This window comes from Erpetoichthys calabaricus, chromosome 6, assembly GCF_900747795.2.
Source record: "Erpetoichthys calabaricus chromosome 6, fErpCal1.3, whole genome shotgun sequence".
Lineage (NCBI taxonomy): Eukaryota > Metazoa > Chordata > Cladistia > Polypteriformes > Polypteridae > Erpetoichthys > Erpetoichthys calabaricus.
Window position 1 is genome coordinate 214,500,858 of NC_041399.2, and position 18,823 is coordinate 214,519,680.

Genomic DNA, 18,823 nt, shown 5'->3' on the forward strand with positions numbered 1-18,823 from the left:
TAATTGATCGATTAGTGAAACTGATTATTGATTCATTTGTTGTCATCAGAAGAAAGTGCAGAATTTCAAGTCATTTGGACAACAGGCAGTGGGTTCAATATCGATTACAACATGTGTACCAGACACCAAATGGGTGAAGTTAAAAGAAGCCTGGTGGGAATAAATATGGCGAGCGTTTTAACGTTTATTGCAGTAAAAGATTTCCAACTCCTAGTCGCCCTCAGAATACTCTCCTCCTCCACTTTGCGACACAATTCTGGAAGTTTCCTTTCGCGAGGGTCTTTAGTTGGGCTGCCTGGATGTCCTCCACGGATTGAAATCATTTGCTTTTCATGGTCCTTTTCAAGTTAGGGAACAGCCAGATGTCGCACGGTGCCAGATCCGGCACGTAAGGTGGATGCGGACACGGCGTAATGTTGATCGCCGACTGAGGAGTTAGGATGCTTTCGGAGAACGCAGCCCAGTGCCCGTATGTATCAGGCATCTTGGAATCACTCCTAGGAATCAAAAAGAAGAACTCGTCCTACCTAAACTTAGTGAATCCGAGGTGCACTTCTCACTTAACGCGACCTACACAGGGACTCGCTCTACACCGGTCTGCGACTCGCCCCGATAAAATCAAAACGGGTTTGAACTTGTCTTAAGTCGTAGGGGCGGGGTCTTTGTGCATGACAGCTGTCAGCCAATGAAAGCTCAGCCGGATATAATGGATCTATTTGGAATAAAGAATGTGGGCACTTTGGACGTCACGGACACAGAAGATGCCAGTCTGTTTTAAATCGACAGAAATTGTCGTACTAGAAGGGATGTATGACGAGGAGCGTTGTCACGATGAAGAATAACCGAGGACACGTTGAAACAGATTCATTGATGTTAAAGGACATCCCTATCTTTTCTTGTCTTCAACCGAGTCAGATCCATTACAAAATCGATCAAACCACTCATAAACGGTCTTAACTGTCGGGGCCGTGTCACCATAAATCGATTTTAACATCCGACGGGTTGCCTGAGCTTTTTGCAATTTGAAACAAAATTTCATGTTCATGCGTTGCTCGATATCCGTTATTAACGACAAACTTGAACTCAACAGCGGCTCACAAACGACACAAGTTCTCATCTCTAGGATGGACCTGGCGTTGAACTGTTGTGCGGTGCTCTGCAGCAACTTTCACTGCACTTTTTGATCACACCTCGTGTATCCCCCCACTGCAATTTTAATTTGTGGAAAAACTAAGTGCACCCCTCCGCTTATTAGTAGCACACTGACACCCCCATTAGACTCAGGTGTAAATGATCTGAACATCATGAGAGAGGACCTTCTCTGAGCCCATCCTCTGATTTGAACCTCAATTATTTCATTTGGTTTGCACCTTGTTGAAGTGCAGGTGTGGGTGATAAGCATGAGTGGCCTGCAGCCCTCAGAAAGGAGGATTCTGGGAAGGGACTTGCAAAGATCTCCACACAACTGCACGTCAGCCATCCCACCATCCAGAAGATCAACTACAAGTGGAGAAGATTTCAAACAGCAGCTAACTTGAACTGGCCAGGCCTTTCCAGCAAGAGCAGAACACAAGACGTCTCTAGGATGCCCCGAGTCTCATCATGGGACCTCCAGGTTGCTCTTAGCCCACTGCTGATGTCAAAGTGCCCGAGTCTACCATTAGAAAGAGGACGCACACACACGAGATCGTCAAGGGAGGTGTGCCAGGGGTGAAGCTGAAAGAACGTCAGGGCAGGATAAAAGTTTACCCACAAACACCTAAGCAAAGGTAAAGAGTTGGTTGGCCACAAAACCAGGAGACATGTTTGAGATCCAAACTTTCACATTTTATTAAAAAACAACTCGTGGTGGCACAGTGATTGGCCACAAAAACAGCAGCTGTAAAGATCCATCAAGGATCGACAGCTTTAAATCCTCGTATAGCGTTTACTGTGTCGTCACAAATGTTCATCTCGTGTCATTTCACTAACGATGTCCCCCAAGTGTGCCCTAAATCTCGACACCTCTGTCTTTTAAGACGGTCTCAGCAGGTACAATTCACTTCCTTGACATCACCTTGGAATTTGCCGTCTCTGCCTTCCACTCCACAGTTTACCGACTCGCCTTGCGTTCTTCTCAGCTTTGTGTCTTCGTCGTCTTCTGAATCCATCGCCGCTTAAACTTCTCGGCTTTTCTTTTCTCTTCCAATCCTAGGGGAGGAAACAAAAAAAAAAACAAAAAGCAAAACATCGAAACCTCCCAGCAGCGACACGAGTGCCAGACACCCACAGCCTACGACACAAACTCCACCCTGATCGTCGACATGGAGGTTCGATGCTTTCGGAGAACGCAGCCCAGTGCCCGTACTTATCAGGCGTCTAGGAATCGAAAAGAAGAACTCGTCCTACCCAATCATCGCCTTCATAATCTTAGTGAATCCGAGGCGCACTCCTCACTTAACGTGACGTACCCATAAAATCAAAATGGGTTTGAACTTGTCTAAAGTGGTAGGGGCGGGGTCTTTGTGCATGACAGCTGTCAGCCAATGAAAGCTCAGCCGGATATAATGGATCTATTTGGAATAAAGAATGTGGGCATTTTGGACGTCACAGACACAGATGATGCCAGTCTGTTTGACAGCTCGTGTTTTTTGCACCACGACATGATAGAAGGGTGTGTGTGTGTTGGGACCAAGATGGCAGCTGACCTTCCCATACGTTCATACAGCTTTGGCTCAGGCTGGCAGCACACTATTAGCTGTCAGACTGACCTGGAAGGTTGGCACTCAACTGGTAAAAGTGACATGGACAGCCATTTTTAGTCATTTAAACTGACACGGTCTAGTGACGAGATCAGCCACTGCGGTGGGCAAATCTGACCTCTCCCAGGACAAGAAATTCTATTGTAAGGTTTCTAAACTCAACCCCAAAATGGGACGATAGGCCAAAGAGTGTCCCAAAGTGCAATCGCTGTGTCTATGGACGACCGCTGGTCAGGTGCCAGGGCAACCATGGATTCCCACCACAAAAAAAAAAAAAAAAAAAAAATCCAAAAAGATGACACGGTCAACGTTATGAGCAGCACCTGCCATCGATTAGAACTGCAGGGGACAGGGTCACTTAGCCACTAACCGGACCACCAGAGCTGCCTGCTGTGTCGGTGTATAGGAGAGCAGCAGATCTCACTGCAATAAATAACTGAGCTGTTCCTGTTTCAAGTGGAATAAATAAATTAATAAATAAATAAAGCTCGAGTCGCTAAAATACAGGGTGGGGTCCACATCTCATTATGTAATTACTGCATTGCATTAAAAGTTGCACAGTTAGATGTGGACCACCCTGGACGGAGACTCAGCCTCGTGTTTTGGGGAGCACAACAGGGACTCGCGCGTCATTGTGAATTTCTCCTTGGGATTAATAAAATATATCTAAAATATATCTGTCACAGTAGGTCATGTGACATCATCACAGTAGGTCATGTGACATCCGTATATCCGTCTGTCACAGTGGGTCAGGTGACATCATCACAGTAGGTCAGGTGACATCAGTATATCCATCTGTCACAGTAGGTCATGTGACATCAGCTTTATTGACCGTCTCTAACCTATTGCCCCTAAAAGTTACAACAAATGACATTTAGGGTGATTGTATGGATTGTGATCAACAAATTACTAAAATATATGGGGGGGTCAAAATGGACCCAAAGGGCATGAAGTGTTTGTATATTTTAAACAAAGATGCGACATTTGGAGATCTTTAAGCTTTTTCTAAAGTTAGGGCTCTTCACTGAAAGCCTCTTAACATTTCCAAAATGAAAAGACGACATACTCTAGAAGAGATACGAAAAACGGGGGTCTGCTAAGGCCGTCCTGGGGGGGCCACAGTGTCCCAACCCCATTTCTTAGTGAGAAGTCAAAGGAGGTTTGTTTCCTTTTCGTTGTCTTGCTTGTTCAGAGGCACACACACCTGCTTTCCTAGTTTTTAAATTGGTTCTCATCAGCAGTTAGATGCAATGATAAAGGAACCATCAATTCTCCATTAAACTTGTTTCCATTCTTCATATCTGGTTTATTTATTCAAATATCTCAAATGAAATGGGAAGAGAAAAAAAGTGGAGCTCCGAGATTTGCTCATCTGCTTCATTTGGATGACCTGGCAGAACGAACGCACCAACAAGCCACAAAATGAAATGAGATCCATTATGGACAAGCATTGGCTTCTAGTTCGTCAAATTGGGTTTGAACAAAAGCCCACAGTCCCTCAGGACCCCCCCACTCTAAAGCCCTTCTGTCCAATCGAGTTTCTCCAACTTCTTACCCCAGTCCTGGTTTATGAACTTCACCGCCGCACTCTTCTGGATGGCCTTCTTATTCTTCAGGGAAAGCATCTGGTTGTCTGAATGAGAAGCGGAGCACAGGTCACAGGAAGAAGAAGAACACCTTAAGTGTTAAAAAGTAGAAAACCCGCCGGGCAGACAAAAGAGGGCACTTTACTTGTGGTCCTGCTGGAGCGCCCATAGAGCCGAGTACGGATGAAGTCTTTTGCACTTTCTTGCTGCGAGTCGGCCTGAGTGTGATCGGCCAGTCTGACCGCATTGTACCTGTGACAGAACAAAAAGTCATACAAGTTACAGTGGGTATAGAAAAGACCCCCCCCCCAAAATATTTTATTTGCTTTACAGCCTTAAATGAAGACGCACACACTGATATTTCTTCCCAGCTTTACTTACTCAATGCAGTCTGTAATATCCAAGTGAAAGAAATCACAGCTACAGTTCAGAAAAATTATAAAAAACAAGAAATCCTGAGATTAATAAAGGACCCCCCCCCCCCCCCCCTAAACTCCATCAGGTGTCAGTGCCCACCATTTCCATTGCGGTTACTGGCTTTCTCCCACCTGTGATCAGTTGTAATGAGTGTGATTAGTGAAGCTGTTCCTGGTCCATTCGTTCCCTTCCTTGGCAGTGCCACTGACAGCACACAACTGACTATGGGTGGCAGGCCACTTTCAAAAGATCTCGGGGACAGAGTTGTGGACGGACATGAGGCAGGAGATGGAGACCAAAAAAATCTCAAAGGCTTTATCAATCCCAGGGAGCTCAGTAAAGTCCATCATAAAGAAGTGTTTGGTACGACTAGGACCCTCCAAACTGGATGGAAGAGTAAAGAGGAAACTGGTAAGTGAGACTACCAAGAGGACACTGGTCACTTTGAAGGAGTTACAGGATTTGATGGCACAGACTGGTCATTAATGGTGTGCATGTGACAACAACTTGACAAGAGCTCCACCATTGTGGTTTGTTCAGGAGGTCACAAGGTCATCTGCAGTAAGGAGATTGTGGGTTCACTTCCCGGGTCCTCCCTGTGTGGAGAGCGCTTTGAGTAGTGAGAAATGCGCTATATAAATGTAAAGAATTATAACTATCACAAGGAAAAAGCCACTTCTCAAGAAAGGCCACATTAAGGCTCGTTTTCAGTTTTCCCAGAATGCACGTTGAAGATTCTGATGCCAAGTGGAAAAAGGGCTTATGGTCCGAGGAGACCAAAATCAAACTACTTGGCCTCAATACCAAACGGTACACCAATGCAGCTCACCATCCACAACACACCATACCGACAGTAAAGCATGGAGGGGGCAGCATCCTGTGGTGGGGGGCAAAACACCGTCAAATTCTTGAGGAAAACCTGCTACCCTCTGCCAGAAAGTTCACCTGTCAACACAACGACCCGTAGCACACAGAAACACTGACCACCCAGTGGATGAAGGAGAAGAAAGTGAATGTCCTGGTGTGTCCAGAGCCCAGATGTAAAGATCTGAAGATAGCAGACCACCAATGTGACCAAACTTGAAGAGTTAAACTGTAAAGAAGAGGGGGGGGCAAATATGACACAATCTAGGAGTGCAAAGCTGATATGAGAAGAATCAGCACAGACTTAAAGGAAAAGGGGGGGGTCAACAAAATGACATTGACATTGGTGGGGGGGTCCTTTATTAATCTCCGTAGGTCTCTTTTGATTTTTGTATCATTCTTCTGAACTGTAGCTGTGATTTCTTGCACTTGGATGTTAGAGATTGGATTGAGTAAGTAAAGCTGGGAAGAAATATCAGAGCGTGTGATTACATTTAAGGGTGTAAAGCAAAAAAGATGAGAATATTTCGAAGTCGGGGTTGGGGGGGGGTTGATTCTTTTCTATCCCCACTGTATGTCTGAAAAGCCCTGAAAGTGGGGGTCCAGCTCTAAAACACTGCTGTGCAAGTCTTTGTGAACTGGCTGGGAGTGACGGCTATACAAGTACTACACTTGGAGGGTCCGCATGTCGATGAGGGTCTTTGTTCCTCGTGTTCACTCAAGTTATCTAATGCTGGGTCAGTAGCGTGGGGGTTAAAGCCGACAGCTCAGACCGTTTCTTTTTAACGTCCCTTCACATCACTTGACTTTCTCCATGAATTTCAAATGTCTTCAGTCTTAGTAAGTCGCAGCAGTCGTGCAGCCTGACATCCCCAGCGACTCGGTCCACGCCGTCTCAGACTTGTCCAGTTGTCTCGTGGTGAGTTGCATTCTGTCTCAAGTCGTAGCGGTGACTCTGCGTAAGCAGGACTGAAAAACCAATGGGTGCTCACCTGGAATTCCAGTGCATGTAACGAAACTACTAGGAATAAGGGACACGGGGCCGAGACTCATCTGTGTGGGGTCTCGTGTTTTACGCAGCATAAGAAAATTAGGGTTAAGGATGCGACTAAACTCGCCGCACTGGTACAGCTTTCATACATCACCGCCGTGGTCAGGCCGCGTTTATGATGTTCTAGAAATACGAAACTGGGTGGAGTGTTGCGGTTTAGCGTGCCTGGCAACTTCAAATCGTGTAATCCGTGACATCAGCAGCTGTAGTTGTCAAGTCTGACATCCCCTCGGACTACAAGTCGTGTAAATGTGACACTGGCCTGAGGTCCCCCGACGCTTCACAGGATTTTCCACCGATTGTCAATCACAGCCAGTGTGCGACTTGCTATGACCAATCCGAGCGAATTTATACTTAATCTTAAATTCTTGATTTATTTGTCACATTTGTCATAGTTATACAGGACAACACGCAGTGACATGCGGCTTTCTCGCATGCCCCTTGAGGTCAGAGCGCAGGGTCAGCCGTTGTACAGCGCGCCCCTGGAGCAGGTGAAGGTTAAGGGCCCGGCAGAGTATCGCGGGGCGGCTCTGTGGGCAGGAGAGCGGATGAGCTCCCAGTGCTCACCTGGATGTACGACGCATGCAATGCAGCTGTAAGGAAATGGAAAGTGCGGGTTTTGGGTCTTACGAACAAAAGTCTGATACCACGACAGACAGGGAGGGACAGAGATAAGCAAAATGGCGGAGGTCACCATAACGAGAAAGCATTTGTGTAGCAGGAAAAAAAAAAATAAAGAGGCGAGTTTGTGATATTTTACAACTGTGCTGGGGTTTGTGAGACGTGTCGTGTTGTGTAATCTGACATCCTCAGACAATAAGTTTGATGAGCCGTGTAACGTGCCACTGGGTTCAGAATACTTTGTCTCATTTGCCTTTTGGTACTCGAGGGAGTTTACTCTTCTGCAGGCTTGTCCAGGGGGAAAGACGGCGAGTCTGTTATGGGGCGACTGCTGCAGACTTAAACCCTCAGGATGTACACGGGTAGGAGTGGATCTACCATCACGACATTCTGGGTGCGCCTCCAAAATCCTGCCCACTCCCTTAATGAAACGATTTGAGTTGAAATGATCCGGGTGTGGAGGGGAGAATCCCTGGATCCCCCTACCACTCGACAAAACAATCATCTGCGTGTGATACAGCAATTAAATAATAATAATAATAATAATGAGCTGACGTTGAAAAGTATGACCAGCTCTTTACTGAGCTCAGTCACCCAGAGGTCTATGGTGGTCTTGGTCTGGCACTGCACATGGCGTTTTACTCACACAGACTTCTATTCAACAGTCTCAGATGGCAGCAGCTTCAGGTCACATATAGAATGGAGTCAATCAGCAACTTACCTTACAGGAGCCTCATGAACTTCAAGATCCTCATCTTCACTTTCAGGTCCTTCATCATCTTCTGTTGTGACAAAACACAAGAGTCAGCATTTAAGACGGTCAAACTCCACTTTTACAAACAACCTGACAGTCCAAAATGGCAACCCTGTAGGGCACGGGTGGGCAAATTCAGTCCCGGAGGGGCGCAGTGGCCCAGTTGCTTAAACAAACACCAACCCTCGTCAGTTATTTAATTTCATGGCTTCCTGGTGCTTTAACTCTGCCATGTCAAGTCATTCTCGTATCCTAGATATTTGTTTTCCTTCCTAAGGATATCATCCAAGTGATTTGAAGTCTAAAACAGACGAGTTATTCTCAGTGCTTCACTTTTTTCTCTTCACCTTCTTTAAAAGTATTTAATTAAACTCAATAGCACACGATAAACACACACAGAGGCGTAACTGGAGAAACGCTGGTCTCTTTTGTCATTTGCATCTTATTACTAATAAGGAGCCATTAAAAACCAAAGACTGCAGCTGTTTAAGATTAAAATAAGCGATAAGGGTTCACAACCCTTTTTTTTTTTTTATTTATTAATTTTATTGTAATCATTCCATACAAATAGATCAATTTATAACAAAAAGAAAAAAAAATTGAAGACAAATCAAACCCCACCGCTGAGAAGGACAGCTTAGCCAAAGGAGAATCGCTTAGGGCTTCCTAATAAGGCAACAAGAAACAGAAGAAAGGAAGAAATATTATATATAGGTAAATAAAAAAATGGAGAAGGAAAATAAATGCGGTAATACAGTAATCCCTCGCTACTTCGCGGTTCACTTTTTGCGGATTCACTCCATCGCGGATTTTATATGTAAGCATATTTAAATATATAACGCGGATTTTTCGCTGCTTTGCGGGTTTCTGCGGACAATGGGTCTTTTTACTTCTGGTACTTGCTATCTCAGTTGGTTTGCCCAGTTGATTTCATACAAGAGATGCTATTGGCGGATGGCTGAGAAGCTACCCAATCAGAGCATGCAGTTAAGTTCCTGTGTGCTGCTGATTGGCTCAGCAACGGAGTGCTGCATTAACCAGGAAGTCTCATCTCACTCATTCATCATTAATGTGCTACTGCATTCAGGGGATTGTCACCTTCATCGTCATCATTTTTACTGCGCAGCATATTCATCACCATCATCACGTCATATATAGCTACGTGTACTTCGCTATACAGTAAGTGTAATCTTATCTACCGATTTCATATTGCTTAGCAGTTGTCCCCGTTATTAATAGAGTAAAGGGTGGGTTGTAAACAATACAGGGAGGGTTTAAAAACGTCCAAATACACGTTAAATAATTAAATAAATATGGTGTCCCTACTTCGCGGAAATTCAGTTATCGCGGTCGGCCTTGGAACCTATCTCCTGCAATAAGTGAGGGATTACTGTATTCTAAAATAATATTAATTAGATCCTGCCAGGTTTTGAAAAAAAATTCTGTACAGATCCTCTGAGAATTTGATTTTTTCCAATTTCAATTAATATAAGACATCAGTTTCCCACTGAGTTATCGGAGGAGAGTTAGGATTCTTCCAATTTAGGGTTCAAAATCTTAATGAGCGAGACCACTCAAGTGAAGTACGAGTGTCACTTGAGCAATAAGGGCTCCTTCATTAAGCCTTTAGGTTGGAAGAAAAACCTGCAGCCACTGCGGCCCTCCAGGACTGAATCTGCCCACCCCTGCTAGGGTATGAGGACACTCTACTGGAGCCTTGAGCCACTGCACTGACCACAAGTCCGTTCGGCTCCGCACTTAAGATACCAACTGAAGATGGCAAAGCGAGCAAGAGAAGGAATGGCCCTCCGATTAAAACTAGGGGGGTGGAGTCCAGCCTGCAAACGCTGGGTTCAAGGAGCCAATCCTGGACAGGGAGGGTGCCAGTCTGTCAGTGGGCCCGCCCGCCTGCCCGCTCTCACAGGATGTACTCACCTTGCTCTTCTGAATTCGGATTGTCGTTGGTTTTGCTAAAAGGAAAAAGAAAGAAAGAAATCAAATCAGTAAACTGTAATGAGGCGCTGAAGTGACACACACAACAAGAAAGCTCTTCTGTGGACTCGGAAAAATCAAACACTTTGGGGGGACGTTCTTATAGCGGGGCCAATGAGTGTTAAGGTGACAGTCAAGGTGTCACTTTAACTTATAATTCGATAAAAATAACTGGGACGGTCAGTGGCAGAGTGATGGCCCTTTGGACTAAGCAACAAATCAAAAGGGCTGCATTACAGGTTGTGGCAAAGGCGCTTTATTGGCACCAGACTGACGCCAGAGGTACAGCTAAAATAAACTATAAACACGTCTTCCCCGTGTCCCACAGGCCCTACACAGTCCCCAAATCACACTCTTTGTCGTCTTCCTCCTCCTCCTCCTCCCGACTCTGGCGCCCTGAGTAGTGGCTGCAGGCTCCTCTTATTGCCCACCCAGAAGTGCTGCAGGTGCTCGTTGACGTAATTCCAGGTGTGGCTGCTCTCCCACCCAGACGGGGCTCGTCAAGCCGTGCATCTCCCCTGGCAGAGGCCACGGAGCCCAACCAGGATGAGCTTCGGTGTTCCACAAAAGTGGCCCCAACGCAACCCAGGGGGGCTGCCAACAAAGGTTCCAAGGGACGTAGCGTGGCACCCATGGCGGCTCCCCCGGATCCAGTGACAAAGGAGCATCCCAGCCATCTGCCACAAGGTGCACCTCAATAAATTAGAATATCACACACTTGAAACATCTCACTCTGTGTATAATGAATCTGTACAGTACAGGTGTCACTTTTTGAACTGAATTACTCAAATAATGTCACTGGTTTACTTTTCAATGATGTTCTCATTTATTGAGGTGCACCTGTATAACGGCACTCTGACACAACCAGATTCCAATTTTTCCACATACTTCACAGATTTGATTTTGGTGGAGATCCCTAAAACTACAAGACGTGATTTTTGAGATTTGGGTACAGGAATCTTTTTTTATGTGGAACCGCAATTCCCAGCTCTGTAATTTGAACAGACAATGACAGCCAGCCATTAAGACGTGCAGCGGATTGAAAAAAGCTTTGAGACCCCTGACCTCCTGCAGACTTCGTACTGAAGTTTAAATTGATAATTTGATGTTGTCCTGTTTGCTTCATCAGGCCGTGATCTTCAGCTCTCTCTGGATCGGTTCGCAGCCGAGTGTGAAGCGGCTGGGATGGGAATCAGCACCTCCAAATCCGAGACCATGGTCCTCAGCCAGAAAAGGGTGGAGTGCCCTCTCAGGGTTGGTAGCGAGATCCTGCCTCAAGTGGAGGAGTTCAAGTATCTCGGGGTCTTGTTCACGAGTGAGGGAAGAATGGAGCGTGAGATCGACAGGCGGATCGGTGCGGCGTTCGCAGTAATGCGGGCATTGCATCGGTCTGTCGTGGTGAAAAAGGAGCTGAGCCGCAAGGCGAAGCTCTCAATTTACCAGTCGATCTATGTTCCTACCCTCACCTATGGTCATGAGCTATGGGTAGTGACCGAAAGAACGAGATCGCGAATACAAGCGGCTGAAATGAGTTTCCTCCGCAGGGTGTCTGGGCTCTCCCTTAAAGATAGGGTGAGAAGCTCAGTCATCCGGGAGGGGCTCAGAGTAGAGCCGCTGCTCCTCCGCATCGAGAGGAGTCAGATGAGGTGGCTCGGGCATCTGATCAGGATGCCTCCTGGACGCCTCCCTGGTGAGGTGTTCCGGGCACGTCCAACCGGGAGGAGGCCCCGGGGAAGACCCAGGACACGCTGGAGGGACTATGTCTCTCGACTGGCCTGGGAACACCTTGGGATTCTCCCGGAAGAGCTAGAAGAAGTGGCCGGGGAGAGGGAAGTCTGGGCATCTCTGCTCGAGCTGCTGCCCCCGCGACCCGACCTCAGATAAGTGGAAGAGGATGGATCGATAATTTTTTAAAGAAAATTTTGCCCACTGCTCTACAGTCAGTAACCCATAATGCCAATCTGACATCCTGGTTTTTTTTAGAAAGGTTTGTAAATTTATTAAAAATTGAAAACTGAATTTTTTCATCTCTAGTGGGTTACAAGATGAACTAAGCAGTTTGCATATCACGGTCACTTGCCTGGCTTCAGAAGATTCCACCTCTTTTAAAACCTCTTCAGAGATAAATTTTTGTTTCTGTAAAAATTAAAAGAGCAACAAAAACAAAATTTATAAACAGAAGTTCAATCACAATTAGTCAACGTGAGGAAAACCGTCAATGAGGAGGAGACAAGAGAAACAGGCCAGGGTGGTACTGGCACACGAGGGGCGGTAGTGGCGAGGGTGGAACACACACAGTACGACATTTTCACTTCAACAATGGAGACGCGTCTGCCTTTTTATCTTCTGTCCACACCACCCCAGCATTACTTAACCCCAACGTCCTCCACAGCTGCACATATCTAAAAATGTCAGCCTGGCGTTGAAGGGTTGATGTTTGGACATGTCATTTTGAAAAATGAAGACTCTTAACGGTGTTTGGATTTGTTCATGCTTATTATGTAATAATTCTTTACATTTATATAGCGCCTTTCTCACTACTCAAAGTGCTGTCCACACAGGGAGGACCCGGGAAGCAAAGCACCAGCAGCACCACTAGGTAACCCTTCCCCCGATTGGATTCCGCACATGACGCCGTCTCACTCCCTGATTGGTCACCTTTCTCCAACATGACGAATATTTACATACACGTCATACAAATCCCCCTCATCATCAATCAAATAAAACAATCTGCTTGGTTGTTCTTGTCTGCCATTGTCGCTCTGCCAGTAACTGAAGCTGTAAATGAATGTTCATCATGGAGGTCGTCTCCCGTTTCCGCCGATGTGCGCAAACACCCAGTGAAAGCCAACAGCTGCGTCACACGTGTATCTAAATGAAAAGCCCAAGCTGGACAAGTGCTGGTGTGAAAGGGGGGGGCATCAACTTGGACTGTATGCCAGTTCAGGTGGGTGACGACGACTTTACCTTTTGCTCAGAAAACAGCTCCTGTCTCTTTCTTCGTTTTTCCTTCTGTTGTTCTTTATCTCTAGAATTGAAAAAAGAAAGAAAAACAGCAGACGTGTCAAAAAGCAAACGCAAAACAAGAAAGTGGCGAGTGGTGACATCAGGTGAGGTGGACCTCCTGCTTTAACTCACATACGTGTAACACATAAGCCACCATTAGGCCCGCGCTCGTCATTTAAACCTTAATGCAAACGAGGCAGACAACAGGAGAGCCAGGAGTACAAAACTAACATCCGGCTGGTTTATTGGCGTCTTTCAGTTTCCCCTTCCTGATGGACATCACCTCTCTGTACACATGCATTCCTCAGGATGAAGGTCTCATTGCCTTCAGACAGACGTCCAAGTCCAGAATTGTTCCATCAACACCCTCGTTAGACTGGCAGAACTGGTTTTTACCCTAATGACTGCTCTTTTGAGAACATTTGGTTTTTTTTCCACCAGAGCAGTGGAGTTGCGGCGACCATTAGGCTTCTCCCAACATCTTCATCAGCTTTTAGCAGAGTGTTTCTGTTCTTCCTACCTTGGCTTTGTAACAGACCTTCACAAAGCAAACATCACCGACCACACTGGTGTCTCCTCTTGTTCCAGAAGCCAGCTACAGGAATTCATTAACGAGTTTACTTGTTTCCAGTTTTACACTTGATGTTTCCACCACAACTCTTACCATTTTCAGATATCACTCTATCAGGATTTCAAACCTCTCTCTGTCTGTCGAGGGACGGTGACAGTGACATTCTCTACAGTTCCTTCCATCCCAGTCACACTAAAGACTCCCCTTGTAGTGCCTTAGACTCGGTCACCTCTGCAACGATGAGGCCAACTTCTGTGATAGATAGATGGATACTTTATTAATCCATCCATTTTCCAACCTGGTGAATCTGAACACAGGGTCACAGGGGTCTGCTGGAGCCAATCCCAGCCAACACAGGGCACAAGACAGGAAACAATCCCGGGTAGGGTGCCAACCCACTGCAGAATTTATTAATCCCAAGAGGAATTTCACAACTAATTAAACAATTAATTGAAAAACTCTGAACGAGGAGGTCACGCCTCTCATATCTCAACTTCTTTAACAGGTTTGACCACCCTAACCCACTCTCACCTCGGAGTACTGCACTCTCCACACATCCTTCTGCTGATACCAGCATAGGAGAGACATCCCCACCCATAATTACAACAGCGCAAGTGAGCAGGGAGCTGAGGAGACTTCGTATCAGCAAAGCAGCAGGTCCAGATGGAGTATCGCCACGACTGCTGAAGGTCTGTGCATCAGAGCTGGGGGGTCCTCTACAGCACATCTTCAACCTGAGCCTGGAACAGAGGAGAGTCCCGAGGCTTTGGAAAACATCTTGTATCACCCCAGTCCCAAAGGTATCACGTCCTGGTGAGCTGAATGACTTCCGGCCTGTTGCTCTGATGTCACATGTGATGAAGACCATGGAGAAGCTGCTGCTTCACCACCTTAGGCCACAGGTCCACCACGCCCTCGACCCTCTGCAGTTTGCATATCAGGAGAAGGTGGGAGCAGAGGATGCCATCATCTACATGCTACACCGATCCCTCTCTCACTTGGACAGAGGCAGTGGCGCTGTAAGAATTATGTTTCTGGACTTCTCTAGCGCCTTCAACACCATCCAACCTCTGGTCCTTAGGGACAAGCTGACAGAGATGGGAGTAGAGTCATACCTGGTGGCATGGATCGTGGACTATCTTACAGACAGACCTCAGTATGTGCGTCTCGGGAACTGCAGGTCTGACATTGTGGTCAGCAGCACAGGAGCGCCGCAGGGGACTGTACTTTCTCCGGTCCTGTTCAGCCTATATACATCGGACTTCCAATACAACTCGGAGTCCTGACACGTGCAAAAGTTCGCTGACGACACTGCAATGGTGGGCTGCATCAGGAGTGGGCAGGAGGAAAAGTATAGGAACCTAATCAAGGACTTTGTTAAATGGTGCGACTCAAACCACCTACACCTGAACACCAGCAAAACCAAGGAGCTGGTCGTGGATTTTAGGAGGACCAGGCCCCTCATGGACCCCATGATCATCAGAGGTGACTGTGTGCAGAGGGTGCAGACCTATAAATACCTGGGAGTGCAGCTGGATGATGCCAATACAAGTGAGGACAGAGCCAATTATACATCCTTAGAAGGCTGGCGTCCTTCAACATCTGCAATAAGATGCTGCAGATGTTCTATCAGACGGTTGTGGCGAGCGCCCTCTTCTACGCGGTGGTGTGCTGGGGAGGCAGCATAAAGAAGAAGGACGCCTCACGCCTGGACAAACTGGTGAGGAAGGCAGGCTCTATTGTTGGCATGGAGCTGGACAGTTTAACATCTGTGGCAGAGCGACGGGCGCTGAGCAGACTCCTATCAATTATGGAGAATCCACTGCATCCACTAAATAATGTCATCTCCAGACAGAGGAGCAGCTTCAGCGACAGACTGCTGTCACCGTCCTGCTCCACTGACAGACTGAGGAGATCGCTCCTCCCCCACACTATGCGACTCAATTCCACCCGGGGGGGTAAACATTAACATTTAACATTATACAAAGTTATTGTCTGTTTTTACCTGCATTGTTATCACTCTTTAATTTAATATTGTTCTTTATCAGTATGCTGCTGCTGGAGTATGGGAATGTCCCCTTGGGATTAATAAAGCATCTATCTGTTGTGGACAGGGATCGCTATCAAACTTGGAGTAGGTCTCATAACATCTACTCTAAGAACCACCCCAGTAATGAAATCCGCATCCCGCTGGTCCCCCTCATTAAACCACCCAACAGTTGCAGCCTTGCGCTCCGCCACACTGAGCTGTAACAGCAGCCCACTTTAGTTTACCTGGGAATGACGTCAGACACCTGGGAAAAGCAACATGGCTGTGTCCAGGAAGCTCCATCAGAGTAAATAGCAGTGTGTAGCAAATCCAAACACCGCTGCATTACGTCCACAGACAGAAGTTGGCCAGTACTGTGTGTGCAGCTGATTTAATGAGACATAAAGACAGAAGGGCTCACAAACAGCACAACGCTACAGCTTTCACTGAAGCTCAAGTGTGCATCACCATGTTGAATTGACGTTATAATCTGAACTTGGACAAACTCGGACTTGCCAGACCAGCCGCGAACTTCCGAGTCAGAAATCTGACATAAGGGGGCACGCAAGTTGAAACTCCGAAACTATGGACTAGGAAATTCTGACGTCCCACTTCATATGGAACGCAGCAACAGCATTAACTCGCCCGTTCAAGCCCTTCGCCTCACCTTTTAAGGCCGACTGGCTATTTGATCACATTCACTTGTGGCCTGATCAATGCGTGGTCTTCAATCCAAATGCAATACGTTTGCTTTGCTTTTAGTTAAGACACACGATCTATGGACAGGAATTAAAATACAATACGCCTTCGTATCACAATTTAAACGGACACAGAAACGGTGTGCCGTTGTAGAAAAACAATCGATCATTTGTTTGAAATGTTTTTAAATTATGACATAATAAAAACGTGTCAAAATTAAAGGCACCACGTGCGTGTGCGCTGCACGGCAACCGTAGTTAAAGTGTTGGTATAGTAATTAAGTTTGGCCCAAACAAGCTTCCATACGGGACGAGGCTCCCCACGTCACGCGGACGTGCTGCTCCAGAGCTGCGCGCCTGTACATTTCAGCCAATCAGATGCGACAGCTGAGCATTCGCAGACCTTCGCAAAGAGAACGTGCGCGGCTGCAACATTATCTTCGGTGGCACGTATTTTGGCTCCGCTCAACTCGTTTCAGTTTAATGGGATGACAACTTCGCCCGCCGTTACTGTAATTTTTATTTCAATCTGCTCAATCATCTCCAAAACAAATCAGCTGCATCAAATAACCAGAGCAATGCGACATCGTAAGTGCTTTTGCAGTCCACACAAGATATTACTTTAATCGCTACGAAACTATTTTTTTTAACGTTACATTTTTAAACGATTCATGATAGACAAGAAAACAAAACAAACGTAGGGAAGCCGCTAACGGCGTGAGTGGTGCGAGTCGCCTGACCTTTTAATCAAAGCCGCCACGTCTCTCCTCTTCTTTTCGGCGTCTTCTCTCGCCGTCTCGAATGTCACCTCTTCCGGTCCATCATCCTCGCCGCTGGACTCCTCCGACGCTTTGTCTTCCATGGTTATCTCATTCGTATTAACAGCCACACCACGCCGCGTCTTCACCATGTTCTCGTCTCCCCTTTAACCCGGAAGTGATGGTGCAAGAAGGGCTCGCTTGTTAAATGACTAAACGTTTTCGAAGGCGCCATCTGGCGGTGCGGTGAATAATTACCTGGATAACCAACACTCGGGTCACTGGGGCTGCTTACTCATAAACGTGCTGCACACAATTGCTGAGGAGTAAAATATTCCTGCCATAGATCACGTCTTACTTTTCCTACTTTGACGGTCACAATTTTATTAATTTATTTTGTTGTATTTTTTTGAACTGAAACGTGTAATTAGTAGGACTAACGTGAAATTTGAGTATATGTGATCATCACTGGATGTTTATGGTTTTCATTTGTTCACACCGTTTATTAATCATTTCTTTTCATGTTTTTCTTTTTAAAGTCTGCAGATTCCAATGTAGATGTAAAGAACTCTGGAGAGTGAGGGGATGGGGCACCCCGTTCAAAGTAATCAGACGCGCACATCAATTCAAAGGGGGGTCCCCTTACTTGACCATGGAAACCAATTTTATACTACGGTGGAGTAGCGCTCGGGGGACCTGCTAACTTTAAGATGATGCCATCAGTTCAGGGGCGTTTCCTGGACTTGCAGGTATCGGGGTCTCGTTCCACGCTGTCTTCCATGTGTAGAATATCGAAGAGCTGGGGTCAACTGGGGCTTTCGTTCATGTGTACGTAATGCTACACGTAATACCGAGCAGGGGCTTACCACTAGTGATAACGTACAGAATCGAGGAAAAGATCAGGGCTTAAGCCTCTGAAGCCCCAATCCCCCCCTAATGCCACTGCGTTGGTCAAGGCTTGTTTTAGATCTGAGGACGCCATGTCCTCCTCTACTTCTCTCTCATTCTTGTGGAGGTGGGATGGCATCAGGGATCGGCTCTGAGCCCCTTTATTAGCAATGGTGATGGACAGGTGGACAGACGAGATTAGACAGCAGGCCCCGTGGACTGTGATGTTTGCTCTTGACATTGATGAGGAGAATCTGGAGAGGTGGAGATATGAGAGGAGACGAATGAAGGTCAGTAGGACCACCAGGACAGAATCCATGTGTGTGAATGAGAGGGAGGTCAGTGGAATGGTGAGGATGAAGGGAGTAGAGTTGGTGAAGGTGGAGGAGTTTAAATACTTGGGAGTAACGGGGATTGTGGAAGAGAGGTGAAGAAGAGAGTGCAGGCAGAGTGAAGAAGAGTGACAGACGGGTATCAGCAAGAGTGACAGGGAAGGTCTACAGGACGGTAGTGAGACCAGCTGTGTTATATGGGCTGGAGACGGTGGCACAGGAGACAGAGCTGGAGGTGGCAGAGCTAAAGCTGCCAAGATGATTAGAAATGAGGACATTAGAGGGTCAGCTCAGGTGGGACGGTTGGGAGACAAAGTCAGAGACATGTGCAGAGGAGAGATGAGGGGTATAATGAGAGAAGGGTCCTAAGGATAGAGCTGCCAGGGAAGTGGAGAAGAGGAAGGTTTATGGAGGTGATAAGACAGGACATGAAGGTGATGGGTGTGACAGAGCAAGGTGACGAGGACAGGAAGAGAAGGAAGATGATGATCTGCTGTGGTGACCCCTAATGGGAG

At 46.6% G+C, this 18,823-nt stretch overlaps 1 protein-coding gene across 1 annotated transcript; it reads right to left on the bottom strand.

The window, feature by feature from the left end:
• Positions 1-1,805: 1,805 nt before the first annotated feature.
• On the bottom strand, positions 1,806-17,250 carry nol7 (nucleolar protein 7). Its single transcript, XM_028790890.2, has 8 exons — positions 17,071-17,250; positions 12,994-13,054; positions 12,107-12,162; positions 9,970-10,004; positions 8,002-8,062; positions 4,473-4,579; positions 4,297-4,374; positions 1,806-2,190 (listed from the first exon to the last, which is right to left on the bottom strand). Exons 1-8 carry the CDS (start codon positions 17,238-17,240, stop codon positions 2,117-2,119), a joined length of 642 nt encoding a protein of 213 aa, XP_028646723.1. The 5' UTR covers positions 17,241-17,250; the 3' UTR covers positions 1,806-2,116.
• Between the last annotated feature and the right edge of the window lie 1,573 nt (positions 17,251-18,823).

Excerpts from the sequence above, each read along its gene's own strand:
- nol7 (XM_028790890.2), bottom strand. The coding sequence starts at position 17,240 with ATGGTGAAGACGCGGCGTGGTGTGGCTGTTAATACGAATGAGATAACC. Across the intron at positions 10,005-12,106 it reads GTGGAATCTTCTGAAGCCAG|CAAAACCAACGACAATCCGA; the intron begins GCAAGTGACCGT and ends TTTTCCTTTTAG. Across the intron at positions 8,063-9,969 it reads TCCGAATTCAGAAGAGCAAG|AAGATGATGAAGGACCTGAA; the intron begins GTGAGTACATCC and ends TTGTCACAACAG.